The sequence below is a fragment of the Sapajus apella genome, unplaced genomic scaffold (assembly GCF_009761245.1).
Source record: "Sapajus apella isolate SASKATOON/1434 unplaced genomic scaffold, GSC_monkey_1.0 scaffold5, whole genome shotgun sequence".
In the NCBI taxonomy this organism is placed as follows: Eukaryota; Metazoa; Chordata; class Mammalia; order Primates; family Cebidae; genus Sapajus; species Sapajus apella.
Genome location: NW_022436945.1, coordinates 28445173 through 28463241, shown reverse-complemented (window position 1 = coordinate 28463241; position 18069 = coordinate 28445173). Strand labels below are relative to the sequence as shown.

General features: G+C 37.2%; 1 protein-coding gene and 1 long non-coding RNA gene across 3 annotated transcripts in view; one reads left to right on the top strand and one right to left on the bottom strand.

The window, feature by feature from the left end:
• The window catches only part of LOC116545502, a 109096-nt gene that overhangs the window by 45315 nt on the left and 45712 nt on the right, over positions 1-18069 (top strand). The window lies entirely within an intron of this gene.
• The window catches only part of KLHL5 (kelch like family member 5), an 86914-nt gene continuing 73847 nt past the window's right edge, over positions 5003-18069 (bottom strand). For both annotated transcript variants that reach the window (XM_032272033.1, XM_032272038.1), the window contains 3 exons: positions 13387-13599; positions 11220-11391; positions 5003-6178 (listed from right to left, as the gene is read on the bottom strand). In XM_032272033.1, coding sequence (XP_032127924.1) covers positions 6122-6178; positions 11220-11391; positions 13387-13599 — 442 coding nt within the window. In that variant the 3' untranslated portion in view covers positions 5003-6121. The remainder of the gene's footprint in view (positions 6179-11219; positions 11392-13386; positions 13600-18069) is intronic.

Genomic DNA, 18069 nt, shown 5'->3' with positions numbered 1-18069 from the left:
GTGAGCTATGATCAGGCCATTAGACTCCAGCTTGGGTGACACAGCAAGACCCTGTCTCAAAACAAAATCAACCAACCAACCAAACAAACCCCAAAATTTACTCTACATTTTAAAAACAAATAAAAACAAAAAGTTTTTTTTTTCCTTTTTCCCCCAAAGGCGAACTTTTCCCTGAAAATCATTACTCATTAAAGTTGAACTATTGTTTTTTTTTTTTGACACAGAGTCTCTGGCACTGAGGCTGGGGTGCAGTGATGCAATGTCAGCTCACCGCAATCTCTGTCTCCTGGGCTGAAGTGATGCTCCCACTTCAGCCTCCCAAGTAGCTGGGATTATTCCTGGCTAAGTTTTGTACTTTTAGTAGAGACAGGGGTCTCAAGATGTTGCCCAGGCTGATCTCGAACTCCTGAGCTCAAGTGATCCCCTGCTTCAGCCTTCCAAAGTGCTGGGATTGTAGGTGTGAGTTCTTTATAGCAGTGTGAAAATGGACTAATAACGGTATTTACGGACCTTAAAGCAGGACCTTAAGGGTAATTTTGATCACATTAAATACGTAGGTCATGGTAAATGATTACATTTTCAACATTTTGGTGCCTTGATGTCAGCAAGGGTTGCATAGTAACTCAGTAACTTTTGACACATTCATTCCGGTGATGTGTAGATATTCTAGTTACTTATATTAAATACATTCTTGGTAAAGAAGGCTGGTACCATATGCCAGCTTTAGATAATAGGGCCGTCTAATGACTATTGAATTCCACAGGTAAGGAGTTTTGGCTCCAGATGGTCCTCTTGCTGGCCACCAGGCAATCTTTGCTGTCCTCAAACCTATGTGAAAATACCTCAATTAAATATGGTTGTTTATTATCCACAAAGAAATATGGTCAAATGGAACCAGCTTGAGCCTAGGCAAAGATCCAGGGCACTATATTTGCTTCCCAAGCTTCCCTAGTTTTGCTCTCTAGATTGGTACCTCGTTAGCCCAAATAATTACCCAGGGCTAGGGGAAAATGAGGGTGGCAGTGAAGTCTAGCGGTAATGCCAAAACTCACATCAGTCAATACGGCATTTCTTCAAGAGGCTCGCGAGATGTTCAGCCCCAAGAGAAGATACAGTACTCTCCTATGCCTTAGGAATGAGGACAGAGGCTTTGATGGAAGAGTTGGTGCATTCTTGTAAGTTCTTTAAGAGTCAGAAAGATGAAAATGCCAAAGGAGGCCTATAATTTTTTTATGGCATTTGATTTTTACTCCAGTTAAGAAATAAAATTATTACATGAGAATTTATTATCTAGTCACAGTAAAATTAAGTATCATTTTATTGAATATTTGCCTTTCAGTAAGAGTTATCAACAATTCCAAATATCACAGAGTTTATCAAAAGATATCTACTTCAACTTTTAGAAAACATTTATGGAATGCCTGTCATGTACCAGGCGTTGGAGAAGTTCCCCGTTAACTTTCCCCATGGCTGTCATTGTTTCTCACTCCCTTCTTAGGTTAAAATGGAGATTTAAGAGCCTTTCTGTCAGATTTTTAGAAATTCATTTATTTGCAAATTACACTGAAAAAATTCTCTTCCAAATGCATATAAATCCAGAGTTTTGATCCTAGTGATGGGTACAGAATGCTATTGTTAGGACATTTAAGTATCATAACATAATGTAGGTAATAAATCTTTTAAAAAAATTATGGCAAAAAAAAACTACAGCAAAGTGTATGTAAAATTTACCATTAGTGACATTGAGTACCTTCACCATATTGTGCAATTATCCCCAGTAAGTAGTTCCATAACGTTTCCATCACCCTAAAAGGAAACTCCTTACTCATTAGCAGTCACATCCTACTCCTCCTTTCTCTCAACCTCTTACAACCATTTATCTGCTTTCTGTCTCCACGGATTTGCCTATTTTGACTATTTCATATAAATGTACTCATGTAATACATTGCCTTTTGTATCTGCCTTCTTTCACTTGGCAAAATGTGCTCAAGGCCATCCATGTTTTAGCATGTATCAGTACCTCATTTCTCTTTATGGCTGAATATTCTATTGTATGGTGTATAGATACCACAGTTTGTTTATTCATTCATCAGCTGATGGCCATTTGGGTTGTTTCCACTTTTTTGGGTATTGTGTCTAGAGCTGTGATGAACATTTGTGTGGAAGTTTTTGCTTGAACACCTGTTTTGAGATCTTTTCAGTATATGCCCAGGAGTGGACTTGCTGGATCATATGGTAATTCTGTGTTTAACTTATTGAGGAACTGCCAAACCGTTTTCCACAGTAGCCACAACATTTAACATTCCCATCAACAATGAATGAAGATTTTCAATTTCTCCACATCCTCTCTAACATTTATTTTCTTTTCACTATTTTTTTTTCTACAGGTTTAGATCCTAGGTCTATTTTCTTTCTTTAAAATTATAGTCATTCTAATGGGTGTGAAGTGGTATCTTCTTGTGGCATTGATTTGCATAATGACTGATGGCATTGAGCATCTTTCCATGTGCTTGTTGGCCATTTGTATATCTTCATTAGAGAAATAGTTATTTATGTTCTTTGCCCATTTTAAAATTGGGTTGTGTTTTTGTTGTTGAGCATAGGTGTTCCTTGTATATTCTAGATATTAGTTCCTTACCAGATATATAAGATTTATAGATATTTTCTCCCATTCTGTGGGTTGTCTTTTCACTTTCTTTATAGTATCCCTTGATATGTAGAAGCTTTTAATTTTTATGAAGTCCAATTTGTCTTTTTTCTTTTTTTTTGGCTGGTGTTGCTTGTGCTTTTCGTATCTAAGAAACCATTGCCAAATCCAACGTCTTGAAGATTTATGCCTATATTTTCTTCTCAGAGTCTTATGGTTTTAGCTCTTTTTAGGTCTTTGATCTGTTTTGAACTATTTTTTATACATGGTAGGAGGGGTCCTCATTCTTTTGCATATGAATATTCACTTGTTTTAGCACTATTAGTTGAAGACACTATTCTTTCTTCACTGAGTGGTCTTGGAACCCTTGCCAAAAATCAGTTGACCGTAGTGTATTGACATAATTTCTGGACTTTCCATTCTACTCTATTGGTTTATGTATTTCATACCAGCACAACACTGTTTTGATTGAAGTAGCTTTGCAGTAAATTTTGAAATTGGAAAATGTGAGTCCTTCACCTTTATTCTTGTTCAAGATTGTTTTGAATAGGCTTGAGTACCTTCAGTAACTTGCAATCTCATATAAATTTTAGGGTCGGCTTTTCAGTTTCTATAAAAGGGTCACTGGAATTTGAATGGGAATTGTATTGAATCTATAGACTAACTTTGGGAGTCATGCCATCTTATAATGTTGAGTCTTCCATTTATTTAGATCTTAATTTTTTTCAGCAACGTTTTATACTTTTCATTGCCCAAGTCTTGCACTTTCATGGTCAAATTTATTCCTATTTTATTCTTTTTCAGGTTATTATAAATGAAATTATTTTAATTTCCTCTCAAATTTTTCTTAGACTTTGTGTGTTGATCTTTCATCCTGCAACATTGCCACATTTTTTAAATCAGCTGTAGTCATTCCGTGGATTCTTGAGGATTTTTAACATATAGGACCACATTTTCTGCAAATGTAGTTTTACTTCTTCCTGTTTGTGATTCATTTTATTTCTTTTTCTTGCATAATTGCTGTGGCTAGGACTTAATAGTACAATGTTGAATAGCAGTGGGGAAAACAGGCATTTTCATGATATTAGGGGAAAAGCTTTCAATGTTTTGCTATTATGTTGTTAGCTATGGGTTTTTATGAATGCCTTTATCTGGTTAAGAAGCTTCCTTTTCTTCCTAGTTTGTAGCGTGTTTTCACCATGAAAGGGTGTTGGATTTTGTCACATGCTTTTTCTTATCAATTGAGATGATCCTGTTTTTTCCCCTGCATTCTACTAATACACTCTATTACATCAATTGATGTTTGTATGTAGAACCATCCCTGTATTTCTTCGATATATCTCACTTGGTCATGGTGTATGATCATTTTAATAAGCTGTTGGATTTGGCCTGCTAGTATTTTGAAGTTTTTCGCATCTGTATTCATAAGGGATACTGGTCTATAGTTTCCTTGTGAGCTCTTTGTCTGGCTTTGGTGTTAAGGTAATGCTGGCCTTACAGAATGGGTTACAAAGTGCTCCTTTCTCTTCCAGTTTTGGGGAGAGTTCAAGAAGGATTAGTGTTCATTCTTCTCTATATGTTTGGTATAGTTTGCCAGTAAACCCATTTAGTGCCAGACTTTTCTTGCTGGGAGATTTTTGATTACTGGTTCAATCTTTTTACCTGTTATAGGTCTGTTTGGATTTTTTATTTCCTTTTGAGCCAGTTTTGGCAATTGGTGTGTTTCTAGGAACTTGCCCATTTCATCTAGGTCATCTAATTTGTTGGCAATAATGCTTGTTTTTATGAATTTGTTTATAGTTAAGTTGCCTAAAATACCATGCAATTCATCTAAAATGTATAAAACTTGAAATATATTGCATCTACCTTTCTAAAGCAAAATATCTAAAATTCTATAAGAGATTTAAACAAAAATTTTCCCTAAATACTAAGAAACCAAAATGTTCTGATTGATTGTTACTGGTAAATTTCATTACTAAAGAGCATATGCCCTCTTTTTTTAAATTAAAATAAATAATTCTTCACATAAAATGAAATCTTTCTTTTTCTACCAAGTGGCAAGGAATTAAGAGTGAAAACTGCTGAGTGAGACTGCTGTGTATAAATCCGTGCTCTGCCACTTACTTGCAGTATATAACCTTGGGGGTTACTTCTCTGTATCCCAATTTCCTTAGCTATAAAAAGGGAATAATAGAACGACCTCATAAGGTTGTTGTGAGGATTAAGTGCATTGATGCATACAAAAACCTTGATTCCTAGTTCACAATGAACAATGAATAATTATAAGCAAATATTATTTTCCATAAGGTCATTAATTGGGGTTAAAATAAAAAGCATCTTAGACATCTCAGTGACATATCTCACAGGATTTATCACAAAATGTTACTGCCCAGTGCATTTTTGCAAACAATAACAATTCACTGAGAGTAATAACATTCACATATGTAATTAGAGTTTAAAAATGTACAAAACTTGGGGTAACAAACACTTTAAACTTATTTTTTAGACATTCAATAAGCCCATTCCCCCTCCAAACAGTTTGGTTACAAAGAAGCACAATGGGTTAACTGTGGCAAAACATAAGAAATAAGGCAGGGAGGCAGATACAGATTTGAAAACGTAAGAATATCCAAATAATTTTGTCAATATCAAAAGACAAAATCAAGAGATCTTTTATAATATAAAACAAATTCATATAATTAAATACTAATTAGGTGAAAGAATATTATAGGGTATATAACATTTTCTCTACATAAATTTGCATATCTTAAATTTAATGCAAAACATCATGTTTCAACTTCAACTTAATATCATAACGTAGTTCTTGGTGAGTCTAGATGGAATGGAATGAATAGTTAGACTTCAAAGATCCTATCAAGTTTTTATTTGGTTATTGTTGCTTTAAGTCTTTAATGCATTTATTTACTGGACTAAGCCAGTTTTAGAAAAAAAACCCACAACCAACATGCATATAATGCAGATTTTTCTGAAAAAACTAAATAGTGTTATCTTTAGTATATCATTAAAATAGTGGTTGTGGTTAAACAAGCAAACTACTGCAACTCATGTATGATAAACTTACAAAAAGTAACATTTTAGTAGTTTCATCTGGTGTGTGTTCACTGTAAGAAAATAAATCTGGATATGAGTAAGATGTGCTTGACTGAATAAATGAAATCCCCAGTTAGCACTGGGTTACGTTCCAGAGCAGTGCACTTGTCCTCACATATTACATCAGGAACGTGTGTTCACAATCCACCAGCTGCAGGTTTTAATTTACTAAGAAATGAAAGGAATTAATCCTGGTCCACCCACTCCTTCCTCTCTCATTTTATTATCTTCACTTTGAGATCAGGCACTTTGTGCCCAGGATTGTGACAATGCACATTTACTAAAAATGCATCCATTGATATAATAATTGTACTAAATGAATAAAGGAAGACGGTGTCTTCATGTAGAAAACAGAGCACTAAATTATAATTTTACAGTCACAACACAAGCTCCAGCTCTTCCTAGGCACAGTGGAGCAACCTAAAAAAGAAACAGAGATATGTATTGGGTTTGTAGGTTAAAATGTCAGCACTACTAAGCCAGTTGTGAAATATTGAAATGGTCTGTACTTGTTGGCAAAGGCTTGCTGCCCCGGCCGCCCCTGCTGTATGAGAGCTGTTTCTGGCCTGGTCCCCTTCCCAAGAACCACTCTCCATGGCAAAAGTTTCATAGACTAAATAAGTTGTTCTTGGTATATCATGATTGTGTAGCATTCACGTCTTTAAGGGTGATTTTTAAAAACAGCTCAAGAATTAATCTACATGAGACACTCTATTTTAGCCAAAATGATGCACAGTATGGATATGAAGAAATGCTGAACACTTACAGTAACTCTGTGACTAATATGGAGAAAAGATCAAGTGTTATCTAGAGAGGTCCTCTAACAGTCATGCTATCTCAGATAGTACACAAATACTCTGACTGCCTGGGGATCTGCTTATTCTAGAACTAGTAACCTCACATTTTTTTTACTACCTTTTATGTGCATGGCTAAAACGTCTAAACCCATTCTACTACTTTTTAGTAGACTAAATAAATAATAAATGCTACCCATCTAACTCCCTGAGGACTGGAAACAAACTCAGGGAATGAGCTCTGCTACAGTGAGATACAGTTGCGGGGAGGGTTGCTAGGGGAAGGGATATAATCTTAATTTATGTATAAAGAACAATTCTTAAATCTTTCACCTCTTTTTTAAACAACAGGAACTCTAGACACTGGGTAATTCATAGTGGAAATAAGAGTGTGGACAAAAATAGTTTTTGAAGAATTACTCTGAGCACAGTAATTCTATTCATTTGACCCAAGAGAGTTAAAATGTTACCATGGATGGGGGGGGGTGAATAATGCAAAGTACTAAGAAAGTTTGCTTTGTACTTATAAATGTTAAGGTATGTACTAAAATATTTTTGTTAAATGCCAAAATGACTTCCTAATCAGTTCGACCCCCTAGACCAATAAGTAAATTTTAAAAACAGGTCAGACTTCAGCTGTAAGAGAATTCCCAGTAGTTGTCCATCTGAGTCAGTTGTTTTGATCACTGTTAAGTCTCTTGGAACAATCAAATAACCTATTTTAAAACCATATCTATTTATAGCATTATAGAACTGACCTCAAAAATCATTCAAATCAAAATGTCAGTTTGTAATTAGTAGCTTTTCTCAAATCATCCAAGACATTTAGTGTCTACATTGTGAACAGTTGACACTGTCATGACAACCAGCTAGAAAGTGTAGCTTAGAGAATTTGTTAAATACAGTGCAATCACCTCTTGCTTTGAGGTAAGGCTGGTAATGAGGTGGGTAGTGGTTTAGAACTTTGTCATCTCGTTTTAGTGCCTATACAAATGTCCATCTGTCAGAACACTGAAAGGAAAACTTCAAAATTTTTTTGTTTGGCTTTTTTTTTTGAGACAGAGTCTTCCTCTGTCACCCAGGCTGGAGTGCAGTGGCCCCATCTCAGCTCACTACAACCTCCGCCTCCTGGGTTCAAGCAATTCTCTTGCCTCAGCCTCCTGAGTAGCTGGGACTACTGGCCCACGCCACCATACCTGGCTAACTTTTGTATTTTAGTAGAGACAGGGTTTCACCATACTGCCCAGGCTGGTCTCGAACTCCTGAGCCTGGGCAATTCACCTGCTTTGGCCTCCCGAAGTGCTGGGATTATAGGCATGAGCCACTATGCCTGGCTCAGGAAAACTCATTTTTCATATACTATGATAATGAGTTCACATTTTTAAGGTGCTTTAACATAGTAATACAGGTGGCTTGCAAGGAAAGTAGCTATGTGGACACAGATTATCAATTTTGATACAGGGTGATTTAGCATAAAGTATTAATTATAAATGATAAGTCTCAGATAACTGGCTGATAGGGCTTAAATCATATATATAACTGGACTTAGGGCTTAAATACATGTCAGAAAAAGAGATTCTTTTCTTTTTGGGCTCCTTGGATGTCATTCACAACTATTTTTGCCTTACTGGGAAGCTGATACTAGGTAATCATTGAATTTCTAACGAAATCTTGTAGCTTTCACTCTAGCTCTCAATCTTATCCCTTCCTCCCTTCCACCAAGTGATCTCACTTAAAAAAGAAGGTCAAGCCCACACAATCTAAGTCCTTTTTTTCTATCCTTCTCTTCACTTAAAAATCCCCTGTACCTTTCTGCACTGAAATTCTCATCTTTTCCCAAGCCTTGGAGGGTAAGATCTCTTCCTTTTAGTCTGAGGATGAGCAGTCTGCTTTTTTTTTTTTTTAAGAGACGGAATTTTGCTCCTGTTGCCCAGGCTGGAGTGCAATGGCATGATCTTGGCTTACTGCAATCTCCGCCTCCCAAGTTCAAGCAATTCTCTTGCTTCATGCTCCTGAGTAGCTGGGCTTACAGATGCACACCACAACACCCAGCTAATTCTTGTATTTTTAGTAAAGATGTCGTTTCACCATGTTAGCCAAACTTGTCTCGAACTCCTGACCTAAGGGTGATCTGCCTGCCTTAGCCTCCCAAAGTGCTGGGATTACAGGCATGAGCCACTGTGCCTGGCCCCCGGTCTTTGCTCTTAATTCTGTTTCCTGCCCTTTTCTAAGAAAGATGCTCTTCAGTTTCACTTTCTTTCTTGTATCTGAAATCTCTCTCTATCCTCTTGACATCTCTATTGTGGGAAAAAAAATAGTTGGCTTCGATTCTAATTCCACCATTTATTTGCTATGTGGCCTTGGGTCAGCCATTTAACCTCTGTGACAGATTCATTATCCTGTACAGTGGGAAAATACCAGAACTCAACTTTATATGGTTATTGAAGTTTAAATTCTTTAATGTAAAATGCTTACAACAGAGCCTGGCCTGGTCTGTAAGATAAGCTCAATAAATACTAACTTTATATCATCATCATTTAAAAACTGCATGCCTCTCCAGCTCCTACACTCTATTCTTCTGCTTACTTTTTTTTTTTTTTTTTTTTTGACATGGAGTCTCACTCTGTCACCCAGGCTGGAGTGCAGTGGCGTGATCTTGGCTCACTGTAACCTCTGCCTTCTGGGTTCAAGCGATTCTCGTGCCTCAGCCTCCCAAGTAGCTGGGATACAGGAGCACTAATTTTTGTATTTTTAGTAGAGACAGGGTTTTACCATGTCAGTCAGGCTGATCTCCTAACTCCTGGCCTCAAGAGATCCTCCCACCTCGGCCTTCCAAACTGCTGGGATTACAGGCATGAGCCACTGTGCATGGCCTCTTCTATTTACTTTTTAAACTATGTGCTGGCTTCTATCAAATTCTCTGAGGGCCCCACAACTTTACAATGATAAATCTTCATTCTTTGTTACACTGTTGGAACTCCTCCTCCTCCCTTTAGATGCTCTACTCCATTGTCTTCTGAGAACTTCTCTTTTCATTCCTTTCCTGTGTTCTTCAGGGACCACACCTCCCAATTCAACCCAGTGAGTGTGTATATAAAGAAAGATCAACAGGACTTGGCAATAACTCTTGAATCCACCTACACTGAATGCTTCAAGCCTTGCAACTGAAGCAATCCTCCAAATATTCTTCCTTTTATCCATCTCTCACTTCCCCTGCCCCATCCCAACCTACACGACCCCAACTGCATCATTCTCTTGGTTGAAAGTTTCTACTGGCTTCTTGTTATCAAACTCTTTAGCTTGGCCTTCACACATCCTCATTCTTTAAAAAAATTCTTCTTATTATATAATTAGAGACAGGGTCTTTCTCTGTCGTCCAGGCTGGAGTACAGTGTTATGACCGTGGCTTACTTCAGCCTCAACTCCTGGGCTCAAGCTATCTTCCCGCCTCAGCCTCCTGAGTAGATGGGAATATAGGTGCATGCCACCACACCTTGCTAATTTTTCAAATTTTTTTTGTAGAGACAGAATCTCACTTTGTCACCCATGCTGGTCTGGATTCCTGGCCTCAGGTGATCCTCCTACCTTAGCCTCACAGTAAGCACTCCAATAAGCACTCTTTCTCCTCTCAAGCGTAGATCCTTAAAACCAGCCATACTTCAGTACGTCTTACAGAATTCTGCTTTGGGACGTTTCTTTCACATTTTCTCACAATTTCTTCTTTCCAATCTTTTTGAATTGGATCAATTCACTAAGGCTTAGTTTAAATCCCACTTCTTTCTCACTAAAGCTTTCCCCATAACTACTTTCTCTCTCTTATTTCCTACGTCACTTGCTGCCTGTACCATCGGACACTAAATACCCACTGCCTTGTGTGGTGGGTTCTCCCCTTGCGCATGTAGAGCTTACATACACAAGACCTTAGGTTACATGACAGTGGGGCTTCTCAGAAGTTCTGCTTTCTTGACAATACTTACCATTGGTCCTTGTATACAAGAAAACCTACCCTTAAACATTTATTGTCTTTTATGTACCAAGTACTGAATTGGGTGTTACAAGCACAAATTCCTGATTCTGTTCTTGGTGATGATAAAAGCAAAGATATCAAAAGATCATTCTTAGATGTGCTAGAGCCTCCCAGAAATACACAAGGGTAAAATTCCTTCTGTCAGATCAAGGTTGTCAGATCAGGTTTCTTACTTAGTGTAATTTAGGGTTGCCATCTTTATTAGGTTATCAGGACTTTAATGTGCTCCCAAATATCAATGGCTTGAGTATTTAAAAATCACTGCTCATGCATGGACAAGTTGTTCGGAGTTTGCTGACTACTATCCCTGTTTTTATTTTCCAATCTCCCCTCCCATTGTTACAGCCCTCCTGCAGTCCTATCGGCTTTAATCAGGCTAGAACACTTCATCATGCAAGTGGGTAGCCAATCATTAATAATTTCTCTTGAGTATTAACTTACCTCTCAAAAGTAATTGTGGATTTTAATCATGTTATAAAATTAAACATTGCCTCTTTTTCTCATCTTTAATCAAGAAGTGATTGCCCTATTTATGCCATATATTTTAGAATTAGACAAGATTGAGGGGATCTGTTTTACTAAAAAAAAATGTTTCAATAAAAAGAGAGTCAGTGTGATAATGAACCATGAAATGGCGTACCTGGGTCCACTCATTTGTCTGGGGATCATAAGCCTCCACGGTATTAAGGTATGCCTGTCCATCATATCCCCCCACAGCATATAACTTATCACCAAGTAAGCAGACCCCCACTGCATCTCTGCTGATGCTCATTGATGCTACTGCAGTCCACATGTCTGTTTTGGGATCATATCTGAAAGAAAATTTTAGAACCAGAGCTGACATTAGTCTTAAAATATTTTATGTAAAAACAGTTTTGTTCTTCAGGTTTATCTTCTGACTTATTATCTACTATGTAAATCAAATACATTTGAACATATTTTAGAGAAGAATATCAACATTTTTCTGAAAACTTTAACTTACAGTATTATAGTAATAGATCCACTTAACAAATATATAACACTTAAAAGGAGCTAGTATCAATACTGAAAGCTGCTTTCAGACCTTCGATTACCTACTGAAAATGTGGGGAAATCAATGCATTAAGCTCTCTGTAAGATGACTTACAGCCTCAATCATTGTAACTGTCCATTTTTGGGCTTTCTTTTCCTTTCATGTGATGTCTTAACTAGAATTGCCCAAAGTTGTACAGCTAAGAGCAGATACATCATGCTAAGATGACTGATATTGCTCCCAATATCTGTTGTATCAATGAACAGCTTTCCACTGAGTGTAGTAAGACAGCCAGTCCATAATTAATGGGGCAAAGTATAGAAACACTTCCACATTCCTTTCCTGGACAACAGGAAACAAGCATAGGTCTGAATTGTTTTCCCCTCAATGTAAGTGAAATGAAGTTGTAACTTTCCTGCTTTCTTAAACAACACCAACCAAGTCTGCATATTATTATACAGAATGCACTTGTTATGGTTTGGATGTGGTTCATCCCACCAAAACTCATGCTGGAATTTAATTGCCAATGTAATAGTGTTGGGAGGTGGGGCCTTTAAGAGGTGATTAGGTTGATAAGATGGATTAATGTTTTTCTCCTTGGTTAGTTCTTGCGTGAATGGATTAGTTCCTATGAGAGCAGGACGTGTAAGTGAAGTTGCTTTGCATGTTTGAATGCTAACTTTCTCTTCCAGTTCTCCAACATGTTATCACACAGCACAGGGCACCCACCAAAAGCTGCCAGATGCAGCCACCCAATCTTGAACTTCCCAGCTTGGAGAACTGTGGGCTAAAGAAACATCTTTTCTTTATAAATTACTCAGTCCTGGGTATTCTGTCAGACTAAGATGGTGCTCATTATCATCAACAAACTTTGATTTTATTTTTTATCTTCTTATGGTCACTTGATCACACCCAACACACACACACACACACACACACACACACACACACACACACACTCTCTCTCTCTCTCTCTCTCTCTCGCGCGCGCGCTCTCGCTCTTGCTCTCGCTCTCACTCTATCACACATGGGCACTCATTAACTTCCTATTTTTCTTTATGATCCGAAGCCCTTAACAATGCCTTAAGGGGTCTACATAGTCTGCCCCCCCAATTCCACCTCCTTTCCTGCCACTCTCTCCCCATCACTCTTTGCTCTCCAGCCACAATGGCTGTCTTTCAGTTTCCTGTATGAACAATATTTCTTTCTGCTTTTAAGAGTTCAAACTCCTATTGATTGTACCTCCTAAATCCATTCAACTCTCTCTATTCCTTGCACTAGACTAAACATAATAAATGGGAACCTGACCTAACATCCAAATCTTCCACTGCTATTTGGCTGTCTACTTGGTGCCATACTTGAGTTTTGTGAGACTATTTTGGAGGACTTAGGTTTGTAAGCCTTATTACTAGCTTTTTATTTTATTATATCAAAAGGCACTATCCTTTTCCCTTTTTACTTAGCCTACAGCCTAAGAAATGTCCCTATCCTTTTCTCTCTTTACTTAGCCTTCAGCCCTTAAGTCATTCTGCCTAAACTTCATCACGCTCCTCCTATTAGGTCCTGTATCCCATATAAAATAAAACTGCCTTGCCTGTAGTGCATGCTCAATAAAAACTTATTTTTCTGGAAGTATTAGTTCTTGTGAGAGTAGGTTGTTATAAAGTGAAGTTGCTTTGCATTTGTGAATGCTGACTTTCCCTTCCAATTCTCCAGTATGTTCTCCAAATATACATAAGTACCAGAGACTTATATATGTATTTTTTGTTCCTAGTTTTCCTTCACAGGAAATTACCTCTCCACACAGTCTGAGAGTCTGGAAGTCAAGTTGGATGCCGGAGCGTCATGCCCCCCTATAGCATACAGCAGTCCGTTCCAGGTCGTCACTCCTACGCCACCTCTCCTTTTTGACATCTGTGCACACAGTGTCCACTTATTAGTATGAGGATCAAAACATTCTACTGATTTCAGACAAGAACTTCCATCACGGCCACCAACTGCATAAAGTCTGTAAAAAGAATAAATGAAATGATAAATAAGATTCTGCTATTATGCTCAGAACAAAGAGGCTATTCTTACGTTATTTCATTGAATTTAAGTTGCCATCAGTTATAAAACACACTGTTAATGTGTGTGCTATTAAAGAAGATATGCTATGTGTTTACTGACATGTGTAAGTATCATATATCACTGTATATATATGAAAAGGAAAACAAACTGCACGTGAAGGCAATGACAACTATTTCACCACTGCCATCTCTTTGACAAGTCACCATTGACTGTAATATGCACTGAAATTCTAGAGATGTTAAAATGTGTGTCTTAGAATAGATAAAATATGGTGTATAAATAAACCATTGCTTACTTTTTTTTTTTTTTTTGAGACGGAGTCTTGCACTGTCACCCAGGCTGTAGCGTAGTGGCGCAATCTCGGCTTACTGCAATCTCCGTCTCCTAGGTTTAAGCAATTCTCCTGCCTCTCTACCGGCATGCACCACCACACACCGCTAATTTTTTTTCATTTTTTGTAGACATGGGGTTTCACCATGTTGGCCAGGATGGTCTTGATCTCCTGACCTCGTGATCCACCTGCCTCAGCCTCCCAAAGTGCTGGGATTATAGGCATGAACCACTGTGCCCAGCCCACTTTTCTTAAGACTTTATTATCAATAGTTAAGACTTTAATAATGGTTAAGACTTTATTATCAATGAAAGAAATGAATCTTCTCTGAGCACCTACCATAGGCTAGAGACTTTATAGGTACTAATTTAATCATCACAGTGATACTATGAGAAACTGTTTGAATCCCTGTTTCATAGGTAAAGAAATAAGGGTTCATGGAGAGTAAGAGACTTGCACAGAGTCACCCAGTAAGAAGCAGAATCAGGACACAGAGTTTTAGTAATGAACCGTTGGACAGTCAACACAGTGAGGTAGAATATACTTGTAATATTGAAATAAGAGAATAAAAAGTATAGCTTGACACAATGGCATAAAAAGTAACATTTGTTGCATGTGAATAATGATCCTTCATTAATTTAAATTACTGCCGAAAAGGTATAGATTATCATGTGAATGACCTAAATGTTACGTAGATCAATTTAAATTTATTATCTATCAATACACTGCACTAATTTGAAATAGTCTATTACTCTGAACCTAAAACATTTGTAAAATAATATTTTAAATATTTGAACACAGTATTCCTTGTTAAGCGAAAATCCTTTTGTATCTACTATTTATTTGGGAAGCTCTCTATAAATATTTTTCTACTAGTTTTTTTAAAGAGTAAATTTACTTTGTTGCTCATCGAAAAGATCATACATTTTGAATTTAAAGATGCCTTAGTTAATACTTAACTATGTCGATCATTTCTCAAGAAACAATATTTTAACTATCCCAAATTTCTGCCTACTCCAGGTGTTTATATTTGGGTAAATCTACATACTTAAACACAGATTTCATAATTAAGATATGCCACTATGTTACTTAAACTGTTTCTTAAATAATAGATGACCATAACTTAAACAGCAACTTATGGTTGTAGCAATATCTCGTTCTAAACTTAAACTATATTAATAGTATGAGAATGGAAATTTATTTGAAATGTATCTATTAAAATTTATCTTAAGACTTATCTGTTAAAAACTTTTATCTATTAGTAACTTGTTTATGTTCTAGTTGTAGTATTATTCTTATCTTCAGCTAATACTTGGTAGAAGAGTTCTCTAAATATGGATCACAAAACATGAGAAGGCTTCAACAATTAGGGAATATCAATAATTTAAAATAATTTGCACATGCATATGTGTGTGTGCATGTGTGCACATCCACAGACACCCACACACAATAGGCTTTAAAGCATCTTACCCTCTTGAACAGTGGATTCTTGGGTCTTTACTGTGAAGAATGGTATAATACAATGATTAAGAGCATGAAGTCTGGAACCAGACTCTCTGGGTTTGAATTCTGTTTCTACCACTTACTAGTTGTGACTATGGACAAGTTATTTAACCTCCATCTGAATTTAATCATCTATAAACCCTACTTCATAGGATTACTGATAATTAAATATAAAGTACTTTGAACACTGCCTAGTACATGATAATCATGGTATAAACATTTACAGAGGAAAATTAATTCTGTCTCTGTGTTATTCTAGAAAATAGCACTTATAGGAGATTGTAAGTGTACAAACAATGTTTATATTCAGCTAATATTAAGGGTTAAAATCAATTGGTAACACTTCCTAAAGAATCATTATCTCAAGCAATGATTTTTAAGCTGTGTTCTAAGAATAGGATTCTGTGAAGAAATTGAGAGAGTCTAAAAAATGGTTCATTTGAATTTCAAATTTTAAAAATTATTTTTAATTTTCAAATATCACCTGGCTCAATTAAATGCCATGTAAGACTCAGAACTCATGTCTCTTCCCCACGATAGAGTCTATTACAATAAAAAGAGAAATATTATGTCAACCTGTGAAAGTATTGTACTACCTATATATATTTAATAATAAGATTTAGGTCTTGCCTGACTTTTAAAATTATGATAAAAAATGCAAGTAGGCTGGGCATGGTTGTTCGCACCTGTAATCCCAGCACATTGGGAGGCCAAGATGGGAGAATTACTTGGGACCAGGTGTTTGAGACCAACCTGGGCAGCATAGTGAGATCCTATCTCTAAAAAAAAATTTTTTTTAAAATTACCCAGGCATGGTGGTGCATGCCTGTAGTCCCAGCTACCCTGGTGGCTGAGGTGTGAGGATAGCTTGAGCCTGAGAGGGAGGTTGAGGCTGCAGTGAGCTGTGATTGTGTCACTGTACTCCAGCCTGGGCAACAGAGCTAGACCTTGTCTCTAAAGTAAAAGGAATCCAAGTAGTTGGCAGATATTGCTTGAGATTCAACTTAGAAAAAAAAAATTACTACTACTTTCAAACTATTTGGGCAATTTAACTGAAGAATTTCCTGAAATTCCATTTAAATCACTCTAGCAGTTAAAATAACTGTTGCCATTTCAGTCTCTTCTCTGTGAATCAAGATTTTCTTCATATTGGACAATCAAGACAACACACAGAAATAAGCTTAGTGTTCTTTAAAATGTATTCCAGCATTTACTCTTCTTCACAGATTTTTATAATAAGTAAATATGATAATCTTGAACTTGTAATACATTTTAAATAAGTTTGAAATAAACTTATTTGCCTTCCATTTGCCTTTTAAATATTGCGGTATTTTTAAGATTTCATTTGAAAGAGAGATTCAACTGCTAAAAATATTTGCCAGCCAATGGCTTAAAGGTAGCCTGGGCAATTGGAAATCTAAATAAGGCTTCTTTCTGTCAAAAATGGTAGGAAGAAGAGTTTTAACACTTTAAAAATTTTAAGATTTGGGAGGCCAAGGTAGGCTGATCTCTTGAGGTCAGGAGTTCGAGACCAGCCTGGCTGACATGGCGAAACTCCGTCTCCACTAAGAATACAAAAATCAGCTGGGAGTAATGGTGGGCTCCTATAATCCCAGCTACTTGGGAAGCTGACGCAGGAGAACTGCTTGAACCCAGGAGGTGGAGGCTGCAGTGAGCCGAGATTGCCCACTACCCTCTAGCCTTGGAGATAAAGTGAGACTCCATCTTTAAAAAAAAGAAAAGAGAAAGAAATTTTAAATAAGTTAAAATAAGCCGGGCACAGTGACTCACGCCTGTAATCCCAGCACTTTGGGAGATCTGAGGCGGGCGGATCACCTGAAGTCAGGAGTTCGACAATGGCCTGGCCAACGTCGTGAAACCCCATCTCTTCCAGAAATTAGTTCGGCATGGTGGTGCATACCTGTAGTCTCAGCTACTTGAAAGGCTGAAGCAGGAGAGTTGCTCGAACCCAGGAGGTGGAGGAGGCTGCAGTGAGCCGAGATTGTGCCACTGCACTCTAGCCTGGGTGACAGGGTCAGACTCTTGTCTCAAAATAAATAAATGAATAAATAAATTAATAAATTAAAATAACAAAACCCACAAAGATCAAGGCTCTTAATTTTACAGAACAAAAAAATTGAGGCTAAGAGAAATGATTTGTTCTAAATCACAAAGCAATGATAACAAAAGATGTATCATTGGTTTTCTTTCATCCAACTGCATGCTTTTTACTTATTCCAGATTCTTTAGATGTATTATACTTTCAAAATCAAATTTCTTTTTTTTTTTTTTGAGATGGAGCCTGGGCTCCAGCCTGGGCTCTTGTTGCCCAGGCTGGAGTGCAATGGCACTATCTTAGCTTAATGCAACCTCTGCCTCCTGGGTTCAAGCGATTCTCCTGCCTCAGCCTCCTAAGTAGCTGGGATTACAGGCATGCACCACCATGCCCAGTTAATTTTATATTATGGGGTTTCTCTATGTTGGTTGGGCTGGTCTCAAACTCTTGACCTTAGGTGATCCACCTGCCTAGGCCTCCCAAAGTGTTGGGATTACAGGTGTGAGCCATGGCACCCT